The sequence below is a fragment of the Balaenoptera borealis genome (assembly GCF_965194805.1).
Source record: "Balaenoptera borealis genome assembly, chromosome: 2".
Lineage (NCBI taxonomy): Eukaryota > Metazoa > Chordata > Mammalia > Artiodactyla > Balaenopteridae > Balaenoptera > Balaenoptera borealis.
Window position 1 is genome coordinate 37,548,459 of NC_138867.1, and position 25,318 is coordinate 37,573,776.

The 25,318-nt window shown below is 39.1% G+C and overlaps 1 protein-coding gene across 5 annotated transcripts in view; it reads left to right on the forward strand.

The window, feature by feature from the left end:
- Window positions 1-17,952: 17,952 nt before the first annotated feature.
- Window positions 17,953-25,318, forward strand: part of CCDC152 (coiled-coil domain containing 152) — a 36,278-nt gene continuing 28,912 nt past the window's right edge. Inside the window, exons 1-3 of one of the 5 annotated variants that reach the window (XM_082382475.1) lie at window positions 17,953-19,549; window positions 23,108-23,201; window positions 24,937-25,042. In XM_082382475.1, coding sequence (XP_082238601.1) covers window positions 23,115-23,201; window positions 24,937-25,042 — 193 coding nt within the window. In that variant the 5' untranslated portion in view covers window positions 17,953-19,549; window positions 23,108-23,114. The other 4 variants (XM_082382474.1, XM_082382476.1, XM_082382478.1 and 1 more) reach the window with 4 other exon arrangements.

Genomic DNA, 25,318 nt, shown 5'->3' on the forward strand with positions numbered 1-25,318 from the left:
CTAGCAAACAAACTAGTGGTTGCCAGTAGAGAGAGGGAAGAGGGGAGAGGCAAGATAGGGGTAGGGAATTAAGAGGTACAAATTACTATATATAAAATAGGCTACAAAGATACACTGCAGCACAGGGAATATGGCCAATATTTTATAACAACTTTAAGTAGAATATAACCTAAGAATTTGAGTCACTATGTTGTATAACTAATATTGTAAATCAACTATACTTCAAGTAAAAAATGAAAAAATGAATAAGAATTCAACTTCTTCATCTCTTTTTTTTTTTTTTTTTTTTTTTTTTAAGAGTTCAGACTTTTATTGTCTGATTTCCCAACTTCAACTTCTTCCATAAGTTTTTACCTCGCCAGAATTATCTTTCTAGAACATAGGTATGATCATACCAATCCTTTGGCATCCACATGTCTTAACCAAAATAACCTTTATGTTCCTTAGCCTGATATTCAAAGCTCATCACAAACTTGTCCCGGGCTCTAGACTGTTGCAGAGTTTCAGGTTAGGCATTTCTAATTCTTATCTCAATCTAGAGCCAACCCTTAATCAAAACTGAGTTTTAACTTTGGAAGATTGATGGCCCATGTGGATTTTATTTTTAATGAATTGACTTAGTGGTCTTCTCCTGCCTTGTGTGCCAACTCTCCCTGACTCCATCAAACCTAACCAACAGAAAACATCAGGGGAGGAGGCTTGGCTCTAAACAAATAAATTTGGAATAACTAAATTCACTGGTATCCTTCTGAATAGCTCGCTGACAGACACAGTATTTTCTGAGCTCGTTTTAAAGTATTGTTTACACTGGTCTATGGCTATAAAACTGATTGTGACAAAGTCCAAGAGGGAAACGAAGATGCTTGGGTTCCTCCCAGGAGATTGTGCAATGCTTGGAGAAGTCACCAGGGGGCGCTGCACCTCCCTCCACCTCTGCATCTCAAGCATTCCCAGCCCACAGCTACAGACCCTAAACTTTCAAGACAAAAAAAGAGGAGCTAGAAAAAGGTAAAAATCCATGGGGCAAGAATGCAGGAGTGGAAGGCAGGCCAGCTGCATGGGTGTGTGACCTGTGTACAAGCGCAGGGCTCCACATACAGAAGGGTCTGTCCTTGGTTTAATGCTCTGTTCTGCCTTGAAATTTAGCTTTTGTTCAAGGGCTCCACAGTTTATCAACAGTTTATTGGATAGAGAATCTTACCAGTCTGAAGCAGAAGCTCCTGGAGTAACACCCCACTGTGTATGGCAGACACCAGGAAGGACACGGCAGCAGTCTTCGCTACTCGGGGAGGAGGAGGCTACCATTTACAGGTGAAATTGAAGTCAGTTTGGCTCATCAGTTACTAGGGAAACCAGCGGCTGGGGCAGTGGGCAAGCACATGGGCAGTTACTGATTAAGCCCTATAATTAAGAGGATTGGATAGTCTTGTGAGGGATTTATAGTGAGCAAGAGAACAGTCATCTTGAATGGCCTAAGGATACACTCCACCCCTACGTACCCTGCACACCCCTTACAATTTGGCCTGCCCCTCTTCCACGATATCCCTGGGGTCAGGTATGTAGAGGTACACAGCAACCAAATACCACAAATGCAATACAAACAACAGCAGCTACAGAGTGTCAAGTGTAAGATACCTAGGATGCTAAAAATAGTGATTCTCCAAGAGGTGGGAAAATTCTGGAGCCAGGCGCCTGGCATGCAGGACAGGAAAGAGGTGAGTCTTCAGTCGTCCCCACGTAGTCACATTAGCCGCGTCGATTTTTCATGGCATCTCACTGCTCATCCAGCAATCAGACTCACTTTGCAGTGAGACCACCGTTGTCACCTAGTCCTCAGACAGACTAGGGATGAAATGTGAGATGTTGGACAGGCACAATACAGGGGAGATCATGACCATTAAGCCAGTTACAAGCAGTAAGAGCATTCTGAGAAAATACCACCCCTGCCTGTGGTTTGGTCCTGGCCTGCAGTGCCACACCGCCTGTCCACCCTCAGTCTCACAGCCGGTGCCGAGGCCTGGAGAACACATACCGTAAACAGACCACAGTGTTAATGGGATGGTACCTCTCTCCAGTAAGGGGCCCAGATTACTTTAGTAGTTTTGGGTGTGGCCAGGTAGAAGACAAGTGAGATCTGTAAGTCCCTTTCTAACCCTCTTCAGCAAACCCAAACCAGCGGGGCTTTACCTGCCAGTCCCAGGGCCATTTTATAGTGTGTTCCCCTGGCGAGGGGCTGTGGGAGGGATGGGGAGCGGTGTAGATCCTGCAGCAAGGGTGAAAGTGAGCTATTGTCCTGACCGATAGTTGACCACCAAAGGACCATTGCCTAGTTGCCTCTGGGTTAACATGGCGTAGCCACTGGAATGTTCAGTTGTAGCTCACAGGGCTTGAATGAGCTTCCCCGTCCACACGTGGAGAGAGCAGGTTTCCATCTCAATGGCTGTTTAAGTAGTCCACTCACCCTTTCTGCTAGCCCGGCAGCAGCAGGGTTGTAGGGCAGGTGGAAAGGCCAGTGTGTCATTTTTATTGGCCCATGCCTGAACTTCATGGCTGGTAAAGTGGGTTCCTTGGTGGCTATTGAAGTCCGTGGGGAATCCCATACATCACGCACAGCTGTTATAGATCCCCAACTAGTGGTTTTATTGAGTTGCTGGATGACTTGGGTAGGGCTTTTGTACTGTCTTCCACCTGTTGTAACATTGTAGAGTAGCTGCCGTTCCATCACACTATCGTTACACTTCCCCCTTCCATAGCTCAGAGCAGAAGCCCAAGGGTACTCTTTTATTACTTTGCTATTGCCACAGGCCCAAACCAAACCCTTCTGGTTAACCGGCCACACCCAATTCACAAGCCTGTCCCTGGGTTAATATCCCTAATGCCTGTGTCTGTAATTGTTTAGGTTATGCTTGTCTTACCCGACCAGATAACACCCAAGTATTTGATATATAATCCAAGTCCTTGCATTTTGTCTGTATTCACTAGCCAGCCCTGTGCAGTCAGACGAGCCACAAGTGCAGGGCTGTTACTTTTAAAACTAGAAAAAAACTCTGAGGTTAACAGGATATCATCAATATGGTGGAAGAGAAAGACATCTCTCATGGTAGTCAGCTGCCTCTGCTCTGAAGGGAGCTGCTCTTCATCTCTATCCTGTGGGATAAGGACCTTTATGACCTCATCCCAATCTTCCTCTTCTTCGGTGCTCTCAGTAGGTCCCACACCTTGGGAGCCCAGTTTGGATGGGCCATGACAATCTGGACTCTCTTGTCGACACCCCTTCCTCAAGGACAGCCACCACAGCGCCCCACTTGCTAGTGGACAGCCATGCCGGGGTTCCCCCTGCAACTTTCCATTCCCCGTTCTTATTTCCTGACATCCTGGTGCTCATGGGGGTCTGTTTGGCTTCCTGGCTGGCTCGTCAATTGTTGGGCTGCACCTCACAGAACTACAAGCCTTGTAGTTACCAGACTTGAGACCGAAGAAAGAGCCTGGAAATAGCAACAGAAACATCAACAGTTTACTGGATAGGGAATCTTACCAGTTTGAAGCAAAAGGTCATGGAGCTACACCACGCAGGGCAGGTGACTGCAAGAACCTTTACTACTCCAGGGAGAAGGAGGCTACCATTTATAGGGGCAAGTGACGTCAGGTTGGCTCATCAGTTACCAGGGAAACCAGCAGCTGGCGCGGGGGCAAGCACGTAGGCAGTTACTGATTAAGCCCTATAATTAAGAAGACTGGATAGTCATGTGAGTGAAGGAGGGTCTGGTCGAGCAGGGGATGCACGGAGAGTAAGAGAAGAGTCATCTTGAATGGCCTGACCATACAGCTATTTTGCCAGTGTTCATTTTATTGTACCACTTGCTAACCCTGGGCAGCTGGTTTTCTGTGATTTTCTGTGATTCCTTCAGTGAGCAAAAGGATCCAGGTGGAATTTACCTCCTTTTGTTTCCCATGTGGTTATTTTCCCATTCTTTTCTTTTTTTGGCAATATTGGTTTTTAATATTTCTCAACAGTGATGATGGAATAGGCTTTATTGTTGGGGGCCGGTTTTGAGTGTTTTGGCCTAAAGATTCAGATGGAGAGTTGGTGCCTTCAGCCCAGCAGCTTAGAGGTGCGTTAAGCACCTTCAGCTGAGTCTGTGAGCCAATTGTAACTTAGGTTTCTGAGTATTTCTGGTTCCTAAAGCTGAAATGAGTCTTTTTGGTTGTCAGTGGTATTTTATTTCCCACTGTTGTCTTATTTGCCCCAAATAAGACAACTTTCTCAAAGCACAAGGCTTTGAGAAAGTTCAACATATTTTGGCAAATAAATAACGCAGCTCCTGATGGAGACCTGATTGCAAGGTGAAATCACACCATGGGATCCAGAGCAGCCGATAAAGGGGCCAAGGCACAGGTTGTCACGTCTTCCTGTTTGACCTAGATGCTCTCTTTAAAATCCCAATATAAACTCTGTAGGGATTACGATATCAGCTTAAATGGAACTGGAAATCACCTTTCTGCAGCAATGTCATTAAGAAGTGGACACGAAGTGTTCTTAATTCATGCCATGTAGCTGAGGAGACAGTGACACGAAGCAAACTGAGAATCATGCAGTGTCATAGGAAGCCAATAGATAAATTATTTTGTAGGAGTTATAATGATATTAAAATACTATATCCACTTATATCATTTCAAACTATATGCACAATTGCTTTACAATCAAATTGTTATTGATGCTTCTTGGTAAAGATGGGAGATAATAAACAGATCACAGAATCTCACCATATTATAAGCTAGTAAGATGAACAACAACAACAAAAAAGATGAAAGCAGTCAAAAAGTTCACAACAACAAGAATGAGACAAGAGAAAAGCCATGACCTTATGTCATAAATTTAGAAGATGACAACCAAGAGAAGAAACAGAGGAGGGTTAGTGAGGGCTCTTCTCCCCACCCTCCCCTCCTGCAAGCATCACTGTTGAGTCAGAAAAGTCCTGAGACTTCTGCTTCTACCTTCTAACTATGGAGAGAAATAGACTAATTAAATATTGTTACTGTCTTGTGATTAGGGAAGGGTTGGGGAGTAGGAAAAGCTACTGGGTAGACAGAGGAAAGGGAAAAACCTGGACTGACTCTCTGGTAGAACACAGGCTCCCAGAGCTCCAGGCCAAGTTTGAGAAAGAATCTATGTCATAAAAATATCTCCCATGAAGTAGAAGAAGCTCTTATTAAAGGGGTAAACTCCATTCGTGACGATTTAACACAATCTCAGAGGAGATAGCAAAGTATTTTTCCAGGAACAGCTGCAGACAGATTTATCTGAGTTGTTCTCACTTTCAAGATACAGGAAAGTGGCTAGACCTCAATTCCCAGTCTTCAAATAGAATTCAGAGGCAGGGTAGATTAATGAACTAATTTAAGGCACAATATGAAATTTATATTTGAATTTACAATAATAGATATAATAGAAATTACATTTCTTCAACCTCCATAGAGCCAAAAGCCTCTCTCTTAACCTAGCCATGAAATTCAAAGAGTGAAAAGTGCCCTAAAACCCAGGAAGATGAGAACCAACTCCCTTCTCAGTGGTGAGTGCCATGAGGCATTCTGATGGGAGATCCAGAGATCACTAAGAGAGATTAGTGGGAAAAAAAATGTAAGAACACGACAGTGGATCAGGGAGAGTGAGCATTAAGAAGAAAGTGGGCAGAGAAGGAAGGAAGGGAGTGAAATCTCCAAGGAGCCCCATCAAAAGTAGGGCAGGGTCTGCCTGGACCACCACAGCACAGGCAAGTTAAGGGGCACCACCTGTGGCAGAGTTTGAGTGCCAATCTATCAGGAAATATAACAAGATGAAGAAAACCACTCAGAGTTCTCTTCCAGACAACCACGTATGGTTGGAAGAAACGTTTCGATAACTTGTGTTAAAAGATAAACTGAGGCATATTAAAAAGTTTAAGGGTTTATTTGCGCAGAAATAGATTCCAATCAAGCTTCACCAAACCACAGTGATTAGGAGCGCTCCACCGATAGGAGCCAGGAGAAAGACTTATATAGACAAAGTGTGGAAGCAAAAGAAATTAATTATTTGATTGCCTGTAGCTTAAAGCCTAGTGAGCTGTTTGTGATTGATTGTCTTAAGCGTTTTGATTTTGTAACCTTGAGGCATTTACAGGCTTAAATTTTGGTTTGCTTACATAAGCCCCCACTACATTAGCACCACATCGGTCTGAGAGCTTCCTTGTTTAATTATTTTACCGCTTGTTTGGGGTGGGGATTGAGAACTCCTAAAAGATGGTCCCAAAGGAGAGGAGGTCAGGTGAAGAGAGTGACTGAATATTTGGGGCCAGGTTGGGAGTGCTCAGGACATGGAGGAAAGACAGTGAACTTTTAAGCTAAGAAGTGGCTTTTCACTTTCTCAGCTTAAAAATGAGATTCAAAAGCTTCAGCTGAAATTGCAGATACTTCCTGGACTTCACCAAGAACCTGTAATGCAACTTTGCAGAAAATTAGTAGAGGAGGGTATTTACCACTTGCAAATAAAGAAAAAAATAACTTCCCAAACTGTATGAAAACATCAGCTGAATACTGATCCAGGGGGATGGCTGAAGACTTGGAAAAAGAATGAGAAAAAATGACTTCCTTCTATCAAGGGCAGGTTATCTCCAGTGAGAAAAACCTCAAGAAAGATGGTTGGCAGCTCTGTCAACTGAGAGAAAGCTCAAAGAGCTAAGGGGGGAAAAAAAGATCATAATAAACAAAATTGGTGGAAACAGAGTTTAAATTCCAGTTTTTTCCAAGTGGCCCTTTTGCCCCTGCAGTTCACGTATAGTCCTGGGCAGAGGCCCGAGAGGATCAGGGGAACCGCTGGATAATCAAATCCTCGAGAAAAAGGGTAACAGTGTGAGGACACCAAGGAGCCAGGGGACATGCAGGGTTGTTTTTTTTTTTTTATCACCTAGTCTTTATTCTTTTCTTTTTATCATCTTTATTGGAGTATAATTGCTTTGCAATGGTGTGTTAGTTGCTGCTGTATAACAAAGTGAATCAGCTATACATATACATATATCCCCGTATCTCCTCCCTCTTGCATCTCCCTCCCACCCTCCCTATCCCACCCCTCTAGGTGGTCACAAAGCACCGAGCTGATCTCCCTGTGCTATGTGGCTGCTTCCCACTAGCTATCTATTTTACATTTAATAGTATGTATATAGGACATGCAGGTTTGATTCAGCTTTCACAGCAGGGACCCCTGAACACACACAGCCACAACAGGGCATCTAACTGTGTTTTCTCTTTTTAAAAATAATTTTATTTCTTTTTAGTTTAACTGCGGTTATTTAACTGATGCTAGTTTTGCTCTTATTGAGGTTTGATAGAATTATATTTCCCCCCCCAAAATGTTTTGTGAGTAATTAATGCTTATGAACATCTTATTTCAACTACCCTGAACACTCTAGAATTTGTTAAATATAATTATAAGTATAGGGACTTCCCTGGTGGTCCAGTGGTAAAGAATCTGCCTTCCAATGTAGGGGACGTGGGTTCGATCCCTGGTCGGGGAACTAGGATCCCACATGCCGTGGGGCAACTAAGCCTGTGCACCACAACTACTGAGCTCAGGCACCTCAACTAGAGCCCGCGTGCTGCAAACTACAGAGCCCACGCGCCCTGGAGCCTGCACGCCACAGCTAGAGAAGAGAAAACCCCACACCACAACTAGAGAGAAGCCCGCACACCACAACGAAAGATCCCGCATACCTCAGCGAAGATACCACATGCCACAACTAAGACCCAACGCAGCCAAAAATAAATAAATAATAAATTTTTAAAAAAAAATTATAAGTGTAATTATGGCATTTTGATTGAATAATCCAAAATTGAAGTTTTATGTGACCAGGTGGAGCCATTTTAAATAATAAAGACCATTTTTATAGGTTATGAGGATGTTATTTAAAATACATAAAAGTCATTTAATTTACCTCAATAAGTTTCATTGGTTTTAAAAGCAATATGCACAACCACCACAAAACTGGAGCTAAACTTTTTATGGTTTAGCCCTAAATTTATAGATTAATTTAGAGGAGTTGACATTTTGCAACCATTTGCATTTTATTTGGCAATTTCGTTTTAATCTTTGTTATTTTGTTCAGGATAGTCTATGTTGTTTAATGTTTCTGAACTTTATGTAGTCAATATGAAAGTTTTCTCTTTAAAAAATTAACCCGGTTACTTATTTTATATAATATGTACAATTAATGTGTTCCAGAATTTCATTTATAATTCAATCGTTCAGTAGTCTGAATGCATTTTTCTGTAGAAACACTGTCAGATTCTATGATTAAGCATACCTATGCTATATAAGCATACCTATAGTATACCTATACAAGCCTGTTTAAACCTCAGTGCAACTGAAATGCTATACATTCAAGGTGAAGTAGTAGATTCTGTGTACTACTTGGTTAAGAAACAATCTTAAAAGTATCTTTCATCTCATGTTTGACAAGAACATTTACCTAGCAGAGGATGAGGAGGCAGAGGGAGGCTTGTGTGAGAAGGATGAAGAGGACTCCCAGAAAATTCCAAGGGCTTCAGAGTTGGTGGTACTGGTTCCCAACTTTATATTTTCTTTTATGTAGGCCACACTGCATTTATTAGCCAAGACTAAGTTCATTTTGGTAACATACGAATGAACCTAAGAGAGAAAGAGAGAGAGAGATGTCTTAAGGTTACTGGGCACAAATTGAGTATAGTAGAAAGGAGTTGTTAAAGAGACTGTGAGAAGGCAATTATCTGAGGATTTACTGAACCATGACAAATAAAATGGTGAAGAAAAGAGGAGGACTTTTACTGAGGGTCGAGACGCATAGAGTAAAATCTTGATTTTTTTCTTACCTCACTAGGCTTCTTTTTCCAGAAGAATGTAATATCTCCAATGTTTATAGTTACCCTGCTTGCCCTATATTACCTATTTATAGATCTAGTTTCAATTTGTTAGTTTTTCGCTTTTTTGTTTTGTTTTTTACTTACGAATCCTTTCTGGAGATCCTAATGGCAAGGCTGCTAATGACTCCCTTCGTAGAAGGCAGAGGGTGGAGGAAGTCCAAATTAGCTCTGTTTTTGTTTTTTTAACATCTTTATTGGAGTATAATTGCTTTACAATGTGGTGTTAGATTCTGCTGTATAACAAAGTGAATCAGTTATACATATACATATGTTGTCATATCTCTTCCCTCTTGCATCTCCCTCCCTCCCACCCTCCCTATCCCACCCCTCTAGGTGGTCACAAAGCACCGAGCTGATCTCCCTGTGCTATGCGGCTGCTTCCCACTAGCTATCTATTTTACATTTGGTAGTGTATATATGTCCATGCCACTCTCTCACTTCGTCCCAGCTTACCCTTCCCCCTCCCAGTGTCCTCAAGTCCATTCTCTACGTCTGTGTCTTTATTCCTGTCCTGCCCCTAGGTTCTTCAGAACCTTTTTTTTTTTTTAGATTCCATATATATGCGTTAGCATACAGTATTTGATTTTCGCTTTCTGATTTACTTCACTCTGTATGACAGACTTTAGGTCCATCTACCTCACTACAAATAACTCAATTTCGTTTCTTTTTATGGCTGAGTAATATTCCATTGTATATATGTGCCACGTCTTCTTTATCCATTCATCTGTTGATGGACACTTAGGTTGCTTCCATGTCCTGGCTATTGTAAATAGTGCTTCAGTGAACATTGTGGTACATGACACTTTTTGAATTATGGTTTTCTCAGGGTATACGCCCAGTAGTAGGATTGCTGGGTCATAAGGTAGTTCTATTTTTAGTTTTTTAAGGAACCTCCATACTATTCTCCATAGTGGCTGTATCAATTTACATTCCCACCAACAGTGCAAGAGAGTTCCCTTTTCTCCACACCCTCTCCAGCATTTATTGTTTGTAGATTTTTGATGATGGCCATTCTGAGTGCTGTGAGGTAATAGCTCATTGTAGTTTTGATTTGCATTTCTCTGATGATTAGTGGTGTTGAGCATCTTTTCATGTGTTTGTTGGCAATCTGTATATCTTCTTTGGAGAAATGTCTATTTAGGTCTTCTGCCCATTTTTGGATTGGGTTGTTTGTTTTTTTGATACTGAGCCCCATGAGCTGCTTGTATAATTTGGAGATTAATCCTTTGTCAGTTGCTTCATTTGCAAATATTTTCTCCCATTCTGAGGGTTGTCTTTTTGTCTTGTTTATTATGGTTTCCTTTGCTGTGCAAAAGCTTTTAAGTTTCATTAGGTCCCATTTGTTTATTTTTGTTTTTATTTCCATTTCTCTAGGAGGTGGGTCAAAAAGGATCTTGCTGTCAGTTATGTCATAGAGTGTTCTGCTATGTTTACCTCTAAGAGTTTTATAGCGTCTGACCTTACATTTAGGTCGTTAATCCATTTTTAGTTTATTTTTGTGTATGGTGTTAGGAAGTGTTCTAATTTCATTCTTTTACATGTAGCTGTCCAGTTTTCCCAGCACCACTTATTGAAGAGGCTGTCTTTTCTCCATTGTATATTCTTGCCTCCTTTATCAACGATAAGGTGACCACATGTGTGTGGGTTTATCTCTGGGCTTTCTATCCTGTTCCATTGATGTATATTTCTGTTTTTGTTCCAGTACCATACTGTCTTGTTTACTGTAGCTTTGTAGTATAGTCTGAAGTTGGGGAGCCTGATTCCTCCAGCTCAGTTTTTCTTTCTCAAGATTGTTTTGGCTATTTGGGGTCGTTTGTGTTTCCATGCAAGTTGTGAAATTTTTTGTTCTAGTTCTGTGAAAACTGCCATTGTAGTTTGATGGGGATTGCATTGAACCTGTAGATTGCTTTGGGTAGTATACTCATTTTCACAATATTGATTCTTCCAATCCAAGAACATGGTATATCTCTCCATCTCTTTTTATCATCTTTAATTTCTTTCATCAGTGTCTTATAGTTCTCTGCATACAGATCTTTTGTCTCCTTAGGTAGATTTACTCCTAGGTATTTTATTCTTTTTGTCACAATGGTAAATGGGAGTGTTTCCTTAATTTCTCTTTCAGATTTTTCATCATTAGTGTATAGGAATGCAAGAGATTTCTGTGCATTAATTTTGTATCCTGCTACTTTACCAAATTCACTGATTAGCACTAGTAGTTTTCTGGCAGCATCTTTAGGATTCTCTGTGTATAGTATCATGTCATCTGCAAACAGTGACAGTTTTACTTCTTCTTTTCTGATTTTGATTCCTTTCATTTCTTTTTCTTCTCTGATTGCTGTGGCTAAAACTTCCAAAACTATGTTGAATAATAGCAGTGAGAGTGGGCAAATTTGTCTTGTTCCTGATCTTAGAGGAAATGGTTTCAGGTTTTCACCATTGAGAATGAGGTTGGCTGTGGGTTTGTCATATATGGCCTTTATTTTGTTGAAGTAGGTTCCCTGTATGCCTTTTTTCTGGAGAGTTTTTATCATAAATGGGTAGTGAATTTTGTCAAAAGCTTTTTCTGCATCTACTGAGATGATCATATGGTTTTTATCTTTCAGTTTGTTAATATGGTGTATCACATTGATTGATTTGCGTATACTGAAGAATCCTTGCATTCCTGGGATAAACCCCACTTGATCATGGTGTATGATCCTTTTAATGTGCTGTTGGATTCTGTTTGCTAGTATTTTGTTGAGGATTTTTTCATCTATGTTCATCAGTGATATTGGCCTGTAGTTTTCTTTTTTTTGTGACATCTTTGTCTGGTTTTGGTATCAGGGTGATGGTGGCCTCGTAGAATGAGTTTGGGAGTGTTCCTCCCTCTGCTACATTCTGGAAGAGTTTGAGAAGGATAGGTGTATGCTCTTCTCTAAATGTTTGATACAGTTCATCTGTGAAGCCATCTGGTCCTGGGCTTTTGTTTGTTGGAAGATTTTCAATCACAGTTTCAATTTCAGTGCTTGTGATTGGTCTGTTTATATTTTCTATTTCTTTCTGGTTCAGTGTTGGAAAGTTGTGCTTTTCTAAGAATTTGTCCATTTCTTCCAGGTTGTCCATTTTATTGGCATAGAGTTGCTTGTAGTAATCTCTCATGATCCTTTGTATTTCTGTAGTGTCAGTTGTTACTTCTCCTTTTTCATTTCTAATTCTGTTGATTTGAGTCTTCTGCCTTTTTTCTTGATGAGTCTGGCTAATGGTTTATCAATTTTGTTTATCTTCTCAAAGAACCAGCTTTTAGTTTTATTGATCTTTGCTTTTTCATTTATTTCTGATCATTTCTTTTTCATTTATTTCTGATCTGATCTTTATGATTTCTTTCCTTCTGCTAACTTTTGGGTTTTTTTGTTCTTCTTTCTCTAATTGTTTTAGGTGTAAGGTTAGGTTGTTTACTTGAGATTTTTCTTGTTTCTCATGATAGGATTGTATTGCTCTAAACTTCCCTCTTAGTACTGCTTTTGCTGCATCCCATAGGTTTTTGGTCATCGTGTTTTCATTGTCATTTGTTTCTAAGTATTTCCTCTTTGATATCTTCAGTGATCTCTTTGTTATTTAGTAGCATATTGTTTAGCCTCCATGTGTTTAATTTTTTACAGTTTTTTTCCTGTAATTTATATCTAGTTTCATGGCGTTGTGGTCGGAAAAGATACTTGATACAATTTCAATTTTCTTAAGTTTACCAAGGCTTGATTTGTGACCCAATATATGATCTATGCATGGCTCTATGTTCCATGAGCACTTGAAAAGAAAGTGTATTCTGTTGTTTTTGGATGGAATGTCCTATAAAAATCAATTGTGTCTATCTTGTTTAATGTGTCATTTAAAGCTTGTGTTTCGTATTTATTTTCATTTTGGATGATCTGTCCATTGGTGGAAGTGGGGTGTTAAAGTCCCCTACTATGATTGTGTTACTGTCAATTTCCCCTTTTATGGCTGTTAGCATTTGCCTTATGTATTGAGGTGCTCCTAGGTTGGTCCTTTAAATATTTACAATTATTATATCTTCTTCTTGGATTGATCCCTTGATCATTATGTAGTGTCCTTCTTTGTCTCTTGTAATAGTCTTTATTTTAAAGTCTATTTTGTCTGATATGAGAATTGCTACTCCAGCTTTCTTTTGATTTCCCTTTGCATGGAATATCTTTTTCCATCCCACTTTCCATCTCACTTTCAGTCTATGTGTCCCTAGGTCTGAAGTGGGTCTCTTGTAGACAGCATATATATGGGTCTTCTTTCTGTATCCATTCAGCCAGTCTACATCTTTTGGTTGGAGCATTTAATCCGTTTATATTTAAGGTAATTATCGATATGTATGTTCCTATTACCATTTTCTTAATTTTTTTGGGTTTGTTTTTGTAGATCTTTTCCTTCTCTTGTTGTAAAGATGGTTTGGTTGTGCTGAATTCTCTTAACTTTTGCTTACCTGTAAAGGTTTTAATTTCTCCATCGAATCTGAATGAGATCCTTGCTGGGTAGAGTAATCTTGGTTGTAGGTTTTTCCCTTTCATCACTTTAAATATGTCCTGCCACTCCCTTCTGGCTTGCAGAGTTTCTGCTGAAAAATTAGCTGTTAACTTTATGGGGATTCCCTTGTATGTTATTTGTTGCTTTTCCCTCGCTGCTTTTAATATTTTTTCTTTGTATTTAATTTTTGATAGCTTGATTAATATGTGTCTTGGCATGTTTCTCCTTGGATTTATCCTGTATGGCACTCTCTGCCTTTCCTGGACTTGACTGACTATTTCCTTTCCCATGTTAGGGAAGTTTTCAACTATAATCTATTTGAATATTTTCTCAGACCCTTTCTTTTTCTTTTCTTCTGGGACCCATATAATTCGAATGTTTGTGCATTTATTGTTATCCCAGAAGTCTCTGAGACTGTCCTCAATTCTTTTCATTCTTTTTTCTTTATTCTGCTCTGTGGTAGTTATTTCCACTATTTTATCTTCCAGGTCACTTATCCCTTCTTCTGCCTCAGTTATTCTGCTATTGATTCCTTCTAGAGAATTTTTAATTTCATTTATTGTGTTGTTCATCATTGTTTGTTTGCTCTTTAGTTCTTCTAGGTCCTTGTTAAATGTTTCTTGTATTTTCTCCATTCTATTTCCAAGATTTTGGATCATCTTTACTATCATTACTCTGAATTCTTTTTCATGTATACTCCCTTTTTCCTCTTCATTTGTTTGGTCTGGTGGGTTTTTACCTTGCTCCTTTATTGGCTGCATATTTCTCTGTCTTCTCATTTTGTTTAACTTACTCTGTTTGGGGTCTCCTCTTCACAGCCTGCAGGTTCGTAGTTCCCGTTGTTTTTGGTGTCTGCCCCTAGTGGGTGAGGTTGGTTCAGTGGCTTGTGTAGGCTTCCTGGTGGAGGGGACTGGTGCCTGTGTTCTGGTGAGTGGGGCTGGAAATTATCTTTCTGATGGGTAGGGCCACATCCAGTGGTGTGTTTTGTGGTGTCTGTGGACTTAGTATGATTTTAGGCATCCTCTCTGCTAATGGGTGTGGTTGTGTTCCTGTCTTGCTAGTTGTTTGGCATGGGGCATCCAGCGCTGGAGTTTGTTGGCTGTTGGGTGGAGCTGAGTCTTAGCATTGAGATGGAGATCCCTGGGAAATCTCTCACCGATTGATATTATGTGGGGCCGGGAGGTCTCTGGTGGTCCAATGTCCTGAACTCGGCTCTCCCACCTGAGGCTCAGGCCTGACACCAGGCCGGAGCACAATGACCCTGTCAGCCACACGGCTGGATCCACATCAGAAGAGCAAGGAATAGAAAGGGATTCCTCAGAGCTAAAAGCCTCACTGTTGGCCTCCTGGCTGGGTCTCTGCAACACTTAATCCCTTACATCATAAGCTGATGGCAAATCCAAAGCATTGCTCTCCTCTGACTGGCTTCCTGAGTTGCCATAGTCTGCCCTGCAATAGCAGCCACCTTGAACCAGAAGCCTAGCTCTGTTTTAAGAATCACCTGACTCTTCATTTTCTCCATTTCTTTTTAATATTGCTTGATTATTTACAATTGCCTAGGAGGATACTTACGCCCCTTTACATGGATGATTAAAACTAGGAGTTGCCTCAAAAGACATTTCATTCTGCTATCTAACCACTATTAGAACTAATGACCAAATTTCAATTTTTCTTACACAAAAATCATTTTGCAGATGTCTTCCAAGTTTGGATTTAAACTTGGACTTAAACTTAACTATTATATGCATCAGGCCATGTATCCCCTTTACTTAAGTATGCATTCTACAACTATTTTATTTTGACAGGTATACCTAAAGATAGTTATTGGTAAATTTTTTTTTTTTTGCAAAATGGCTGCAATTATTGCCTTTCCTGTATTCACCCTGTTTGCAACTCCTGCCATCAAGAGGTGGAGTCTGTCCCTTCACCACTTGAATCTGGGTGGTCTTGTAATGCACTTTTCCCAACAAAACGGTGAGGAAGTGTTGAGCCTCACCCGCTAGAGAGCCTTGCATGCCTCTGCTTCCTCTCTTGAAATCCTGACACTCCCTGAGAACAAGCCTGGTCAAGCCTGCTTGAGGATGAGAGACCAAGTGACAGAGTGAAAAGCCATCCCAACTCACATCCCAAGATGTGAGAGGCCAATCAAGAGCAGCAAAGCCTCTTACACCACTTACTTGATCCACAGTTGAACACAGGTACATAAGGGAGCCCAGGCAAGACTAGAAAAATTACTCACTGAGCCCAGTCTAAATTTCTGACCAGAAGTAGCATTAGCTAAATAAATGGTTGTTTCAGACCACTAAATTTTAGAGTAGTTTATTACACTACAATAGCTTATTGATTCAGGAACTAACACTGTTCATTGGTTTATTCATCCCTTCAACAAATACTTCTGGCATACTCTAAGCCTGCCCTGATAAGATATAATATCTCATTTTAGCTCTTCCACAATCTTCAGAAGTTTGTTCCCATTTGAAAATTATGAAACTAAGGGCCAGAGAGATAAACTGAGTTGCCTAGAATCACACAGCTCATAGGTGTGGAGCCAGGATTGAAGCTAGGTATGGCTAAAAGTCTATTTATTCCCTCTACCCCCAACCGAGTTATCGCTAAGAAGGTATGTTATGAAAAAGTTGATTTTTCTGGGAGCAAAGGAATATTTTAGACCCAAATCATTAAACTCATGCTACATTATGACATCAAAGTAATCATGGATCATTTGTTTATGTACTTGTACAGACTTAAAACTGTAATTTGAGAAAAAATCTGACTTCTCCTGAGAGTACCCCATAGTCATCTCCAAGTAACTATGGAAGACCAAGCCACTAAGAGGTGACTAGATTCTTTAATTTTCACAAAAATATGTCACCCTTACCATAAGCTCACTGTCTAAAGTATATTGATTTCTTCTTAATAAATTAAATAGAATACTTGTACTTTCTGTCCTCAACCAAAAATACAAATTCTGCCCAGTTAGCTATATGATTCTACTTTTAACAGAAGCCTGTTTAGAGATGGAATATTTACATATATAAGGCTGATTTTTTCAAGAAAAGTAGTCCAAGTATTCCATGGTTTAGGATTTATCCTGGGATCGTGTCCAAATTCCTCTCTCTACATGAGGATGGATGGAGGGGAGTCCAACCAACATAGTTTCCTAGGGTCAGAGACCTGGTGCCCAGGGTGTCTTTTACCCAATTACTGCAGGTAATGCTGAGAACCAGGGAGCCATAGAACTGGGACCTGAAGTTGCGGTTGGAGCCAGGACAATATGGCTCAATAGCAGATATTGAAATAAGGGAATCAGATAAACACAGAGATAAGAGCAGGAAGAAGTGTGCCACGAGAGCAAGCAGGAGGTTTAAAAAAAAAAGAAAAAAAGAAAAAAAATAGCAACCCTAGTATTTATCTGTTGCCCACAGCTAACATTTTGATGTACCACTGAGGTCTCGCTTTCACCTTATCTGCTCTGAGACACTTCCTGACCACTATACCTAAAGCAACTCCTGTTCACTTTTTAAATCAACATCATGGATTTTTGTTTCTTTCCTTGCACTTATTATAATTTTTATTTATCCTTTATTTATTTGTTGATTATCTATCTCCGTCTCTATACTGTAGGTCCTCTGGGGTCAGGGACCATGTCTGTTTTGTTCATTTCTAGTGTTCTAACAGATCCCCAAACATGGTTGGTGCTCAACATGTATTTTTTGAATAAATAGATGGGTAAGTGCTGATGGTCTTAAAAAAGCAGTCCTGTGAGACTATAAGCTCCAAAGCAGAAGGAGAATGACTTATTTGTCTTGCTCTCCTTAGCACCTAGACCCTCAGTAGCTGGTACCTTGCAAGTACTTAAATATTTAGGAATGAATTAATAAATGCTGTTGTTTGTAACCTGGAAAAACATCAATGTATCATTCATCTTAAGATACTTACATACATAAATTGGTGGCTTCTAATTTTTTTCAATTGTGTGGGTGCATATGCATCTATTTTTCCAAATTAAGGTACTTTTTAATGGATTCTAACATTACTTTCTTTACACTCCCTTTGTTAGTATGGCATAGTAACATAAGTTATTTCTCTCTTAGGTTTTCCAGGCAGTTTCTGAGCAAATGTTCAATGAGTCCATTCTGTTTCTCAATCAGATGGTATTTGATGAATAAAACTGTGAATACAACTGTGAAGACATCCCCTTTTTAAAGATGAAATCATGGGAAGCTCATATAGTTTCTCATTGACAGATATATCTCGAATTCACTAGGATTCTTTCCAAAATATGCTAACACCTATATAAATTGGAAGAGAAGCTTATGACTCATTTCAAACTAGAAAAATCAAGCTAAATTTTCATGATTTATTTCTGGTATGTTGATTCATTCATTTATTCTGACTATGTTGGCACTATGGAGAAATACACACACACACACACACACACACACACACACACACATACATTAGATTTCTTTCTCCAAGGAGCAAATAATACAACAGGAGAGAAGGAGAGATAAAATATCAATTCAAACAGCCCTAACAAATGCCAAAGAAGTCCAGCATGGTCCAAAGTGTAATAAAAGCATAGAGCAAGGAAAAGTAGGTCATGTTGATTGATATGATCAGTGAATGCATCATGGAGAAGGCAGCATTTTAGGTGGATCTTAAAATGGGCTTAAGTAACTTATTATGATACAAGTGACATAGAACATGATATATATATATATATATATATATATATATATATATATATATATATATGCTAATTGGATAAAACCAGCAATTCGAAAGGCCATTTTCAATATCCTTATGTGTTGTTACTAATGTCAAGGAAAGCCTCCTTGGGTAGCCAGAAGTTTCATCTCTTGAAAGACCTTTAAAAATTAAATTATGTGTGTGTGTACGTGTGAATTTTGTGAAATTAATGAGGTAATAAACATGAGAAAATGACATTTTCAAAACGTTTTGATGAGCAATGTCTTATCATAAGACTAGTTTAAAAATCTTAAAATTTTATCTCTGTTATTTAGTCTACCTCTCTTATTTTTAAATGAAAGAAAAAAAAAAGACAGGAAGTCCAACCTTCCCAAATTACTAACAGGTTAGCAACATAAAAAGGATTTCCCCCACCCCCCTGCCACATTTCCCACTTTCATCTAGTTCTCTTGCCACCATGCTATAATACCTTTCAAATAATAAAGCACGAATTATCCTATTACAGTTTACATTTTTCTGCATGCCAAATTTTGGGTTTCATAGAAAAATCAAATTAAGAAAAATAAATCTCCCATCTCCCACTCAAAAAAAAAAAAAAAAACAGAAGTAGATAAGGCAAAGTTGGCAGTGGATATACTTCCAGTCATTGAAAAAAAATTTTTAATTATAATAATTAATATTTTTAACACTTACTTTATGCCAGGAAGTACATTATGCACTTTTAAAATGCATCATTTCATTTAAACATTGCAACAGCCCTATGAGGTAGACATTAATAAATTAATGTCTATCTTACAGGTAAAGAAGCTGAAGCAGGTATAATTTAGAACTTGCCCATGATCACCCAGTTGGTAAATAAAAGAGTTGCGGGTTGGATCCACGCAGAACCCATGCCCTTAACCACTAAGCTACCAAGACAAAACTCTATAGAAGAGAGATCATATCCATTAACTGACTCTGGACTGCACAGAATTCATTGTATCCACGTTTTCATCTGCATCACCTAGCATAGTGTCTGGTACTTTATAAGCCTACTTTATGTTACTAGAAAAAATATGGATTATTATTTATTCAATAGTGCTGACTCATTAATCAAAACTTAACCCAATGTGATTTATTCTTTGCTCAGGAGATAATTATTGATCTGACAGTCACTAAGTGTTGAATCATATTCTAGAAACTCCATGAAAATACCTAAGAAGCCCAAGGAGGTAAGGCTGAAGGAGGTAAGGCTGGAGGAGGGGCCCTAGGGCAGGGCACAGGTGGGACCAGGAGAAGCGCGGGCCCATTGTTGGGGGAACCCGCTTCCCGGGGAAGGGACAGCAGTCAGGGGCGGACCAGCACCGGGAGGAAGCTGCGGGGGGCGGGGCGGGGAGACTGAGGGAACTGTGGGAGACGGCAGGTACGCTCCAGACCTTTCGCGGGCGGGTTCGGAATTCCCTTTTCCGTGACTATTCTTTACTTAACACCTCCTCACAGTCTCCTGGTTCAGAACAGAGTTCTGACCCAGGCACTTCTGCCACGCCTGAGGATGCTGGTCCTGCTGTAGAGTTGGACTCCTAAGGACAGCAGGATGCGAGTGGCGGAAACTGGAATCCCCGGGCCTCAGGACTGAGGGTGAATTCATGCAGGGCGGCAAGGAGGGGGGGTGGGGAGATAACACAAGCCTGTCGTTGGGCTGCCGCAGGCCGGCCTGAGCAGGGTAGGGGCGAGGGCAAGGCGGCGACACAGGAGAAGGGCACGGAAGGAAATGGGGCTGCCGCCCACTGTGCGGGTGGTTGAATTTGGGGCTGTGGAGGTCACAAGTCAGTCCCTGCTTCCCACCAAGAATCTGACGATCCCTGAATCACCAGCTTGTCACCTAGTTCACTGGTCAAGAAGACCATACAGACTGAAAAGATCTTGACCTTGTCCTTCATACATCGGAGGAGGGGCAATGAAGACACTTAGAAACAATCAGGTGGCTTGGCCAGTGTGACAAAAGGAACAGCATGTGATAACAGCCGGTGGAATGTTAATGATGATTTTATAAGGATGGTTTTATGATATTAGTGATGGTTTAAAAACACCTCAAGGGTCTCATTAGCAGGGGGGAGTTGGGAGAAAATCAAGCTCAAATTAAAATGAGTTTAGTTCAGGAGACACGTTCTGAGACAAAACCCTAGTAAAACCTTTTTTATTTAAAATGTTAGAAACTACAGGACTTCCCTGGTAGCGGAGTGGTTAAGAATCCGCCTGCTAATGCAGGGGACACGGGTTCGAGCCCTGGTCCGGGAAGACCCCACATGCCGCGGGGCAATTAAGCCTGTGTGTCACAACTACTGAAGCCTGTGCGCCTAGAGCCCCAGCTGCGCAAGGGAAGCCCCCACTCGCCACAAGTGTGCAGCAACAAAGACCCAACACAGCCAAAAATAAATAATTTTAAATAAATTAATTAAAAATAATAATAATAATATGTTAGGAACTACAAAGAAGACATACAGATGGCCAGCAGGCACATGAAAAGATGCTCAACATCACTAATTATTAGAGAAATGCAAATCAAAACTTCAGTGAGGTATCACCTCACACCAGTCAGAATGGCCATCATTAAAAAGTCTACAAGTAACAAATGCTGAAGACGGTGTGGAGAAAAGGGAACCCTCCTGCACTATTGGAGGGAATGTAAGTTGGTGCAACCACTATGGAAAACAGTGTGGAGGTTCCTCAGAAAACTAAAAACAGAATTACCATATGATCCAGCAATCCCACTCCTGGGCATATACCCAGACAAAACTATAATTCGAAAAGACACATGCACCCCTATGTTCATTGCAGCACTATTTACAATAGCCAAAACATGGAAACAACCTAAATGTCTATCAACAGATGAATGGATAAAGAAGATGTGGAACATATATGCAATGGAATACTACTCAGCCATACAAAAGAACCAAATAATGCCTTTTGCAGCAACATGGATGCAACTAGAGATTATCATACTAAGTGAAGGAAGTCAGAAAGAGAAAGATAAATACCATATAATATCACTTGTATGTGGAATCTAAAATATAGCATAAATGAACCTATCTAGAAAACAAAAACAGACTCACAGACATAGAGAACAGACTTGAGGTTGCCAAGGGTGGGGGGGGGGGGTAAAATAAAATATAATAAAATGTTAAGAACTAAAAAAAAAAGTTGAGAGGGAGGATTTTGCATCATTAACTACTTCAGATTATCCTATAGATCCAAACAGTATACAGTTCAAAAACAGTATATCAAATCATAATGATTTCTAAATTTTACCCCAAAAGGAATTTTACTGCATTTATCATGGGTTGCTATTACAGTTAGTCTCCTGTCTTAAGGATCAAGTTTTAACTATGGAAGAGTTTTACTAGTATATGTGATACAGAGGATAATAATTCAATAAACTGAAAATACACAGCTAAAATTCAGATTGAAAACCACTAATAGTTGTTAATGCAATATAAAAAGAGGAAGGAAATGGGATTTCTTTATGAAGTAACAAATTGTCAAGCAATATCTATGTTTTGGTGTACCTCATTCTGAACAATATGTCCCCAAAATTACTTTGAGTAATTACTTTAGGAATTTTACTTACCTTTACTTTGGACTACTTGTCACTGCCACTTTCACACACCAGGCATTGGCACATGCCCTTTCCTCAGTCTAGATTACTTAAATTTCAAATTTGTATTTTCTCCTTCCTCTTTGCTAGAGAAAAGTCTAAAGACAAGTATTTCATACTTTTAGATTATATTAATCCTGATTCTTCTAGACACTCTCCCACCCTCAAATGTAAATGCTTACTGTTTTGCAAAAGTCAATTTCTCCATCCTAACTAAATGAGTTTACCTCTGGAATTCTGCAGAATTTCTTGTGATTGTTTCCATAGAACTAAAACAAACTCATTCTTCACTTCAACAGTTAGTTGGCTATATCCCAAAGTATTCTTATACAAAATAAGAGAATAGAAATACTTAGCGATTGCTTTGAGCATATTAATTTCCTTATGTCCTTTATTTACCAAACAGGTTACCATACAAAATATTAAAAATATTCAATAATTGTATTGTCTACTCAGGCTGCTATAACAAAATACTATAGGCTGAGTGGCTTAAACAGGAGAAATTTATTTCCTCATAGTTCTGGAAGCTGGGAAGTCCAAAGTTAAGGTGCCAGCAGGCTTGATATCTCACGAGGGCTCTCTCCTTGGGTTTCAGACAACCACCATCTCACTGTGTGCTCACAAGGCCTATCCTCAGTGTGAACATATGGAGAGAGAACAAGAGCACTCTCTCTCTTCCTCTTCTTATAAGGCCACAGTCCTATTAGATTAGGGCCCCACCTTTATGACTTCATTCCTTAATTATCTGTAATTAACCTTAATTATCTCCTAAAGATTCTATCTCCAAATACAGTCACACTGGAGTTTAGAGCTTCAACATAAGAATTTTGGAGGAGACACAGTTCAATTCCTAGCAACAGGAAGACTACCAAGAAATGCAGCAAAAAATATTTGTGGCATGATAATTAAATATTATAAACATCTAAAATTGAGAATACCTATATTTAAAAGTCATGCATCAGATTTAGTAATGCATCAGATTTTAAGTACAGCCATACTGATGGCAAAGAGATGAGTGTTGAACAGTGGCATAATTTGTTTTTTGTGTAATAGGGGCAAATAATTTCTACATATGCACATATCATTGCACTAATTTTAGATTGGTTTAGAGAAAACTTGGCTGGTGTGGGTGTGGAGAGGAGTGGAGAAGCCTTAATTCATTTGACCATGATTAATACTGGGGGTATAATAAAAATTCTCTGAGTGCAATGGAGCTCAAGTAGGTACTCCATGAGTACAGAAACTTTAGTATTTGAGCTATTACCACTATTATATGCTTTGTATTTTGTTTGTTTGTTTGTTTTAACACTATCTACTCTTCATCAGTTTAGATATGAATCAAAGCAGTGAAGGATGTATGAAAAAGATTAGCAATGTGAATATTGACAAGCTTATAAATGACTTCTCACAGATAGAAAAGGTATGTAATGATATCAAACAATTGTAGAATATAAGGAAAAGTGGAACAGATTTTGCCAATGGAGGGAGTTGGGAAGAAAAAAAATGTACAAAAAAATAAGCAAGGTAAAAATAATGGAAATACATTTTGCTAAGCCCCTCTCTCTCATTTTTAAAATCTGTATTTAAAACATGTGGTTTTGGCTCGTTTATACTAATACATCAAAATGTTTTGGGGGCAAGGGAACGAATAATGAGACACTTTTGCTAAACTTAAAGGGGAAATACATGTGTAAGTACCCAGGATTTCCATAAATTCAAGAATGGTTTAGTAAGAATTGAAGTAGACTCAATCCTCAATCTCTTGCCATTATGACTAACTCTTAATTTTTTTAGTCTTTCCTATTTTATTTGTTCCCTTTTTCTTCTCTTTTGACTAAAAGCAGACTTTTTTAAAGTCCCCCTCCCCAACTCTGAACAAATTACATGGTAGACCATACCCACAAGTATATATTAGGCTTTTTCTCTCCTCCTCTGTCTGGGAGAGGAGTAGGAATAGCTGTTGAGAAATGTAGATGGATAAATTAAAGACTTGGGAGGTGGATTTGTGAAACAGGAAAAGGAGGGGGAATAATACCTACTTCTATTTTCTCTCCTTTTCTTATCATCCTTCTCTATTCCTTCTTTTCCTCTGTACAATGTAGTATTGCCATAATGAAAGAATTTTCGTGACGATGGGTATTTTGAGATAACATGAGCTTTTTTTTCAACAGTGAACTTGGGTTCTCTTAACCAAGTGATTCTGACCAAAGTAAAAGAGAAAGAGAAGGAAATAAGCACTTTGGTGGGAGAGGAATTTGTACAAAGTATTTGAAGATTAATTTGGAATTAGCTCTTATATTCTTAGACATTTTAAATAAGAAATATTGTTCATTTTTTGATGTGATAATGGTATTGTGATTGTATTTTTGAGTCATCTCTTAGAGATGCATATAAATGATAATATTTATGGATGGAATAATATAATGTCAGGGAGTTGCTTTGAGATAAATTCAAAAGTGGTGAGACTAGGGAATGGGTAGAGGTATAGATGATACAGGACAGGTCATGAATTGATGATTTTTGAAGGTGCTTGAAGGATACATGGCAGCTATTACACTATTCACAAAGATATCAAAGAGATATGTTCAAGAATATTTATTCATTGTCTATAATAGCAAAAAAGTGGGAACAGCACAAATTTTCCTCAATAGGGAACTATTTAAATAAATTATATTCATGAATGAAACAATGCAGCTGTTAAGAAGAATGAGGTAGACCTTTATATGCTTATGTGACATCATCTCCAAGAAAATAGTACTAAGTGGAACATCCAAGGTACAGAACAGAGTATAATATGACCCATTCCTATAGTTGTATAGTCATAAAATATTTTGGAAATATTTATAAGGAATTGTTAATCGTAGGACTGGAGGTTGAATAGTTGGAAAGAAGGAGGTTCAAATTAGATCATATTTTTACTTTTTAAAACTTTTCATAAGTGTTCATCTGTTTTAACTTTTTACCATGTTACTCTTTAAATTAAAGATAAATTAGAAAGCTGGCTTATTTAAAAATATATGCCAGGCTTAATTATTAGACTCTCAGGTATTAAGTGGTTTGTATTTTCATTAGTCTTTATATACTTAGGTAAAAAAAAAAAAAATCAAAATAGCAGCATTGACTTAGTGATAATATGTATTCTGTTTCTTCTATAGAGAATGATAGAAACCAGTGGAAAGAACAATATACTGGATATGCAGTTGGAAAAAGCTAACTGTTTATTGAAAGTAATGCAAACAAAGGAGGTCGCAATTAAAGAAGGTTAGTTCTTTGCTGCCTACAGAAATAGTAATTCTTTTTTTTTTTTTTTTAATATTTTCAATACATTCATAATTTTTTTTTTAATTTTTATTTATTTATTTATTTATTTATTTATGGCTGTGTTGGGTCTTCGTTTCTGTGCGAGGGCTTTCTCTAGTTGCGGCAAGTGGGGGCCACTCCTCATCACGGTGCGCGGGCCTCTCAGTACCGCGGCCTCTCTTGTTGCGGAGCACAAGCTCCAGACGCGCAGGCTCAGTAATTGTGGCTCACGGGCCC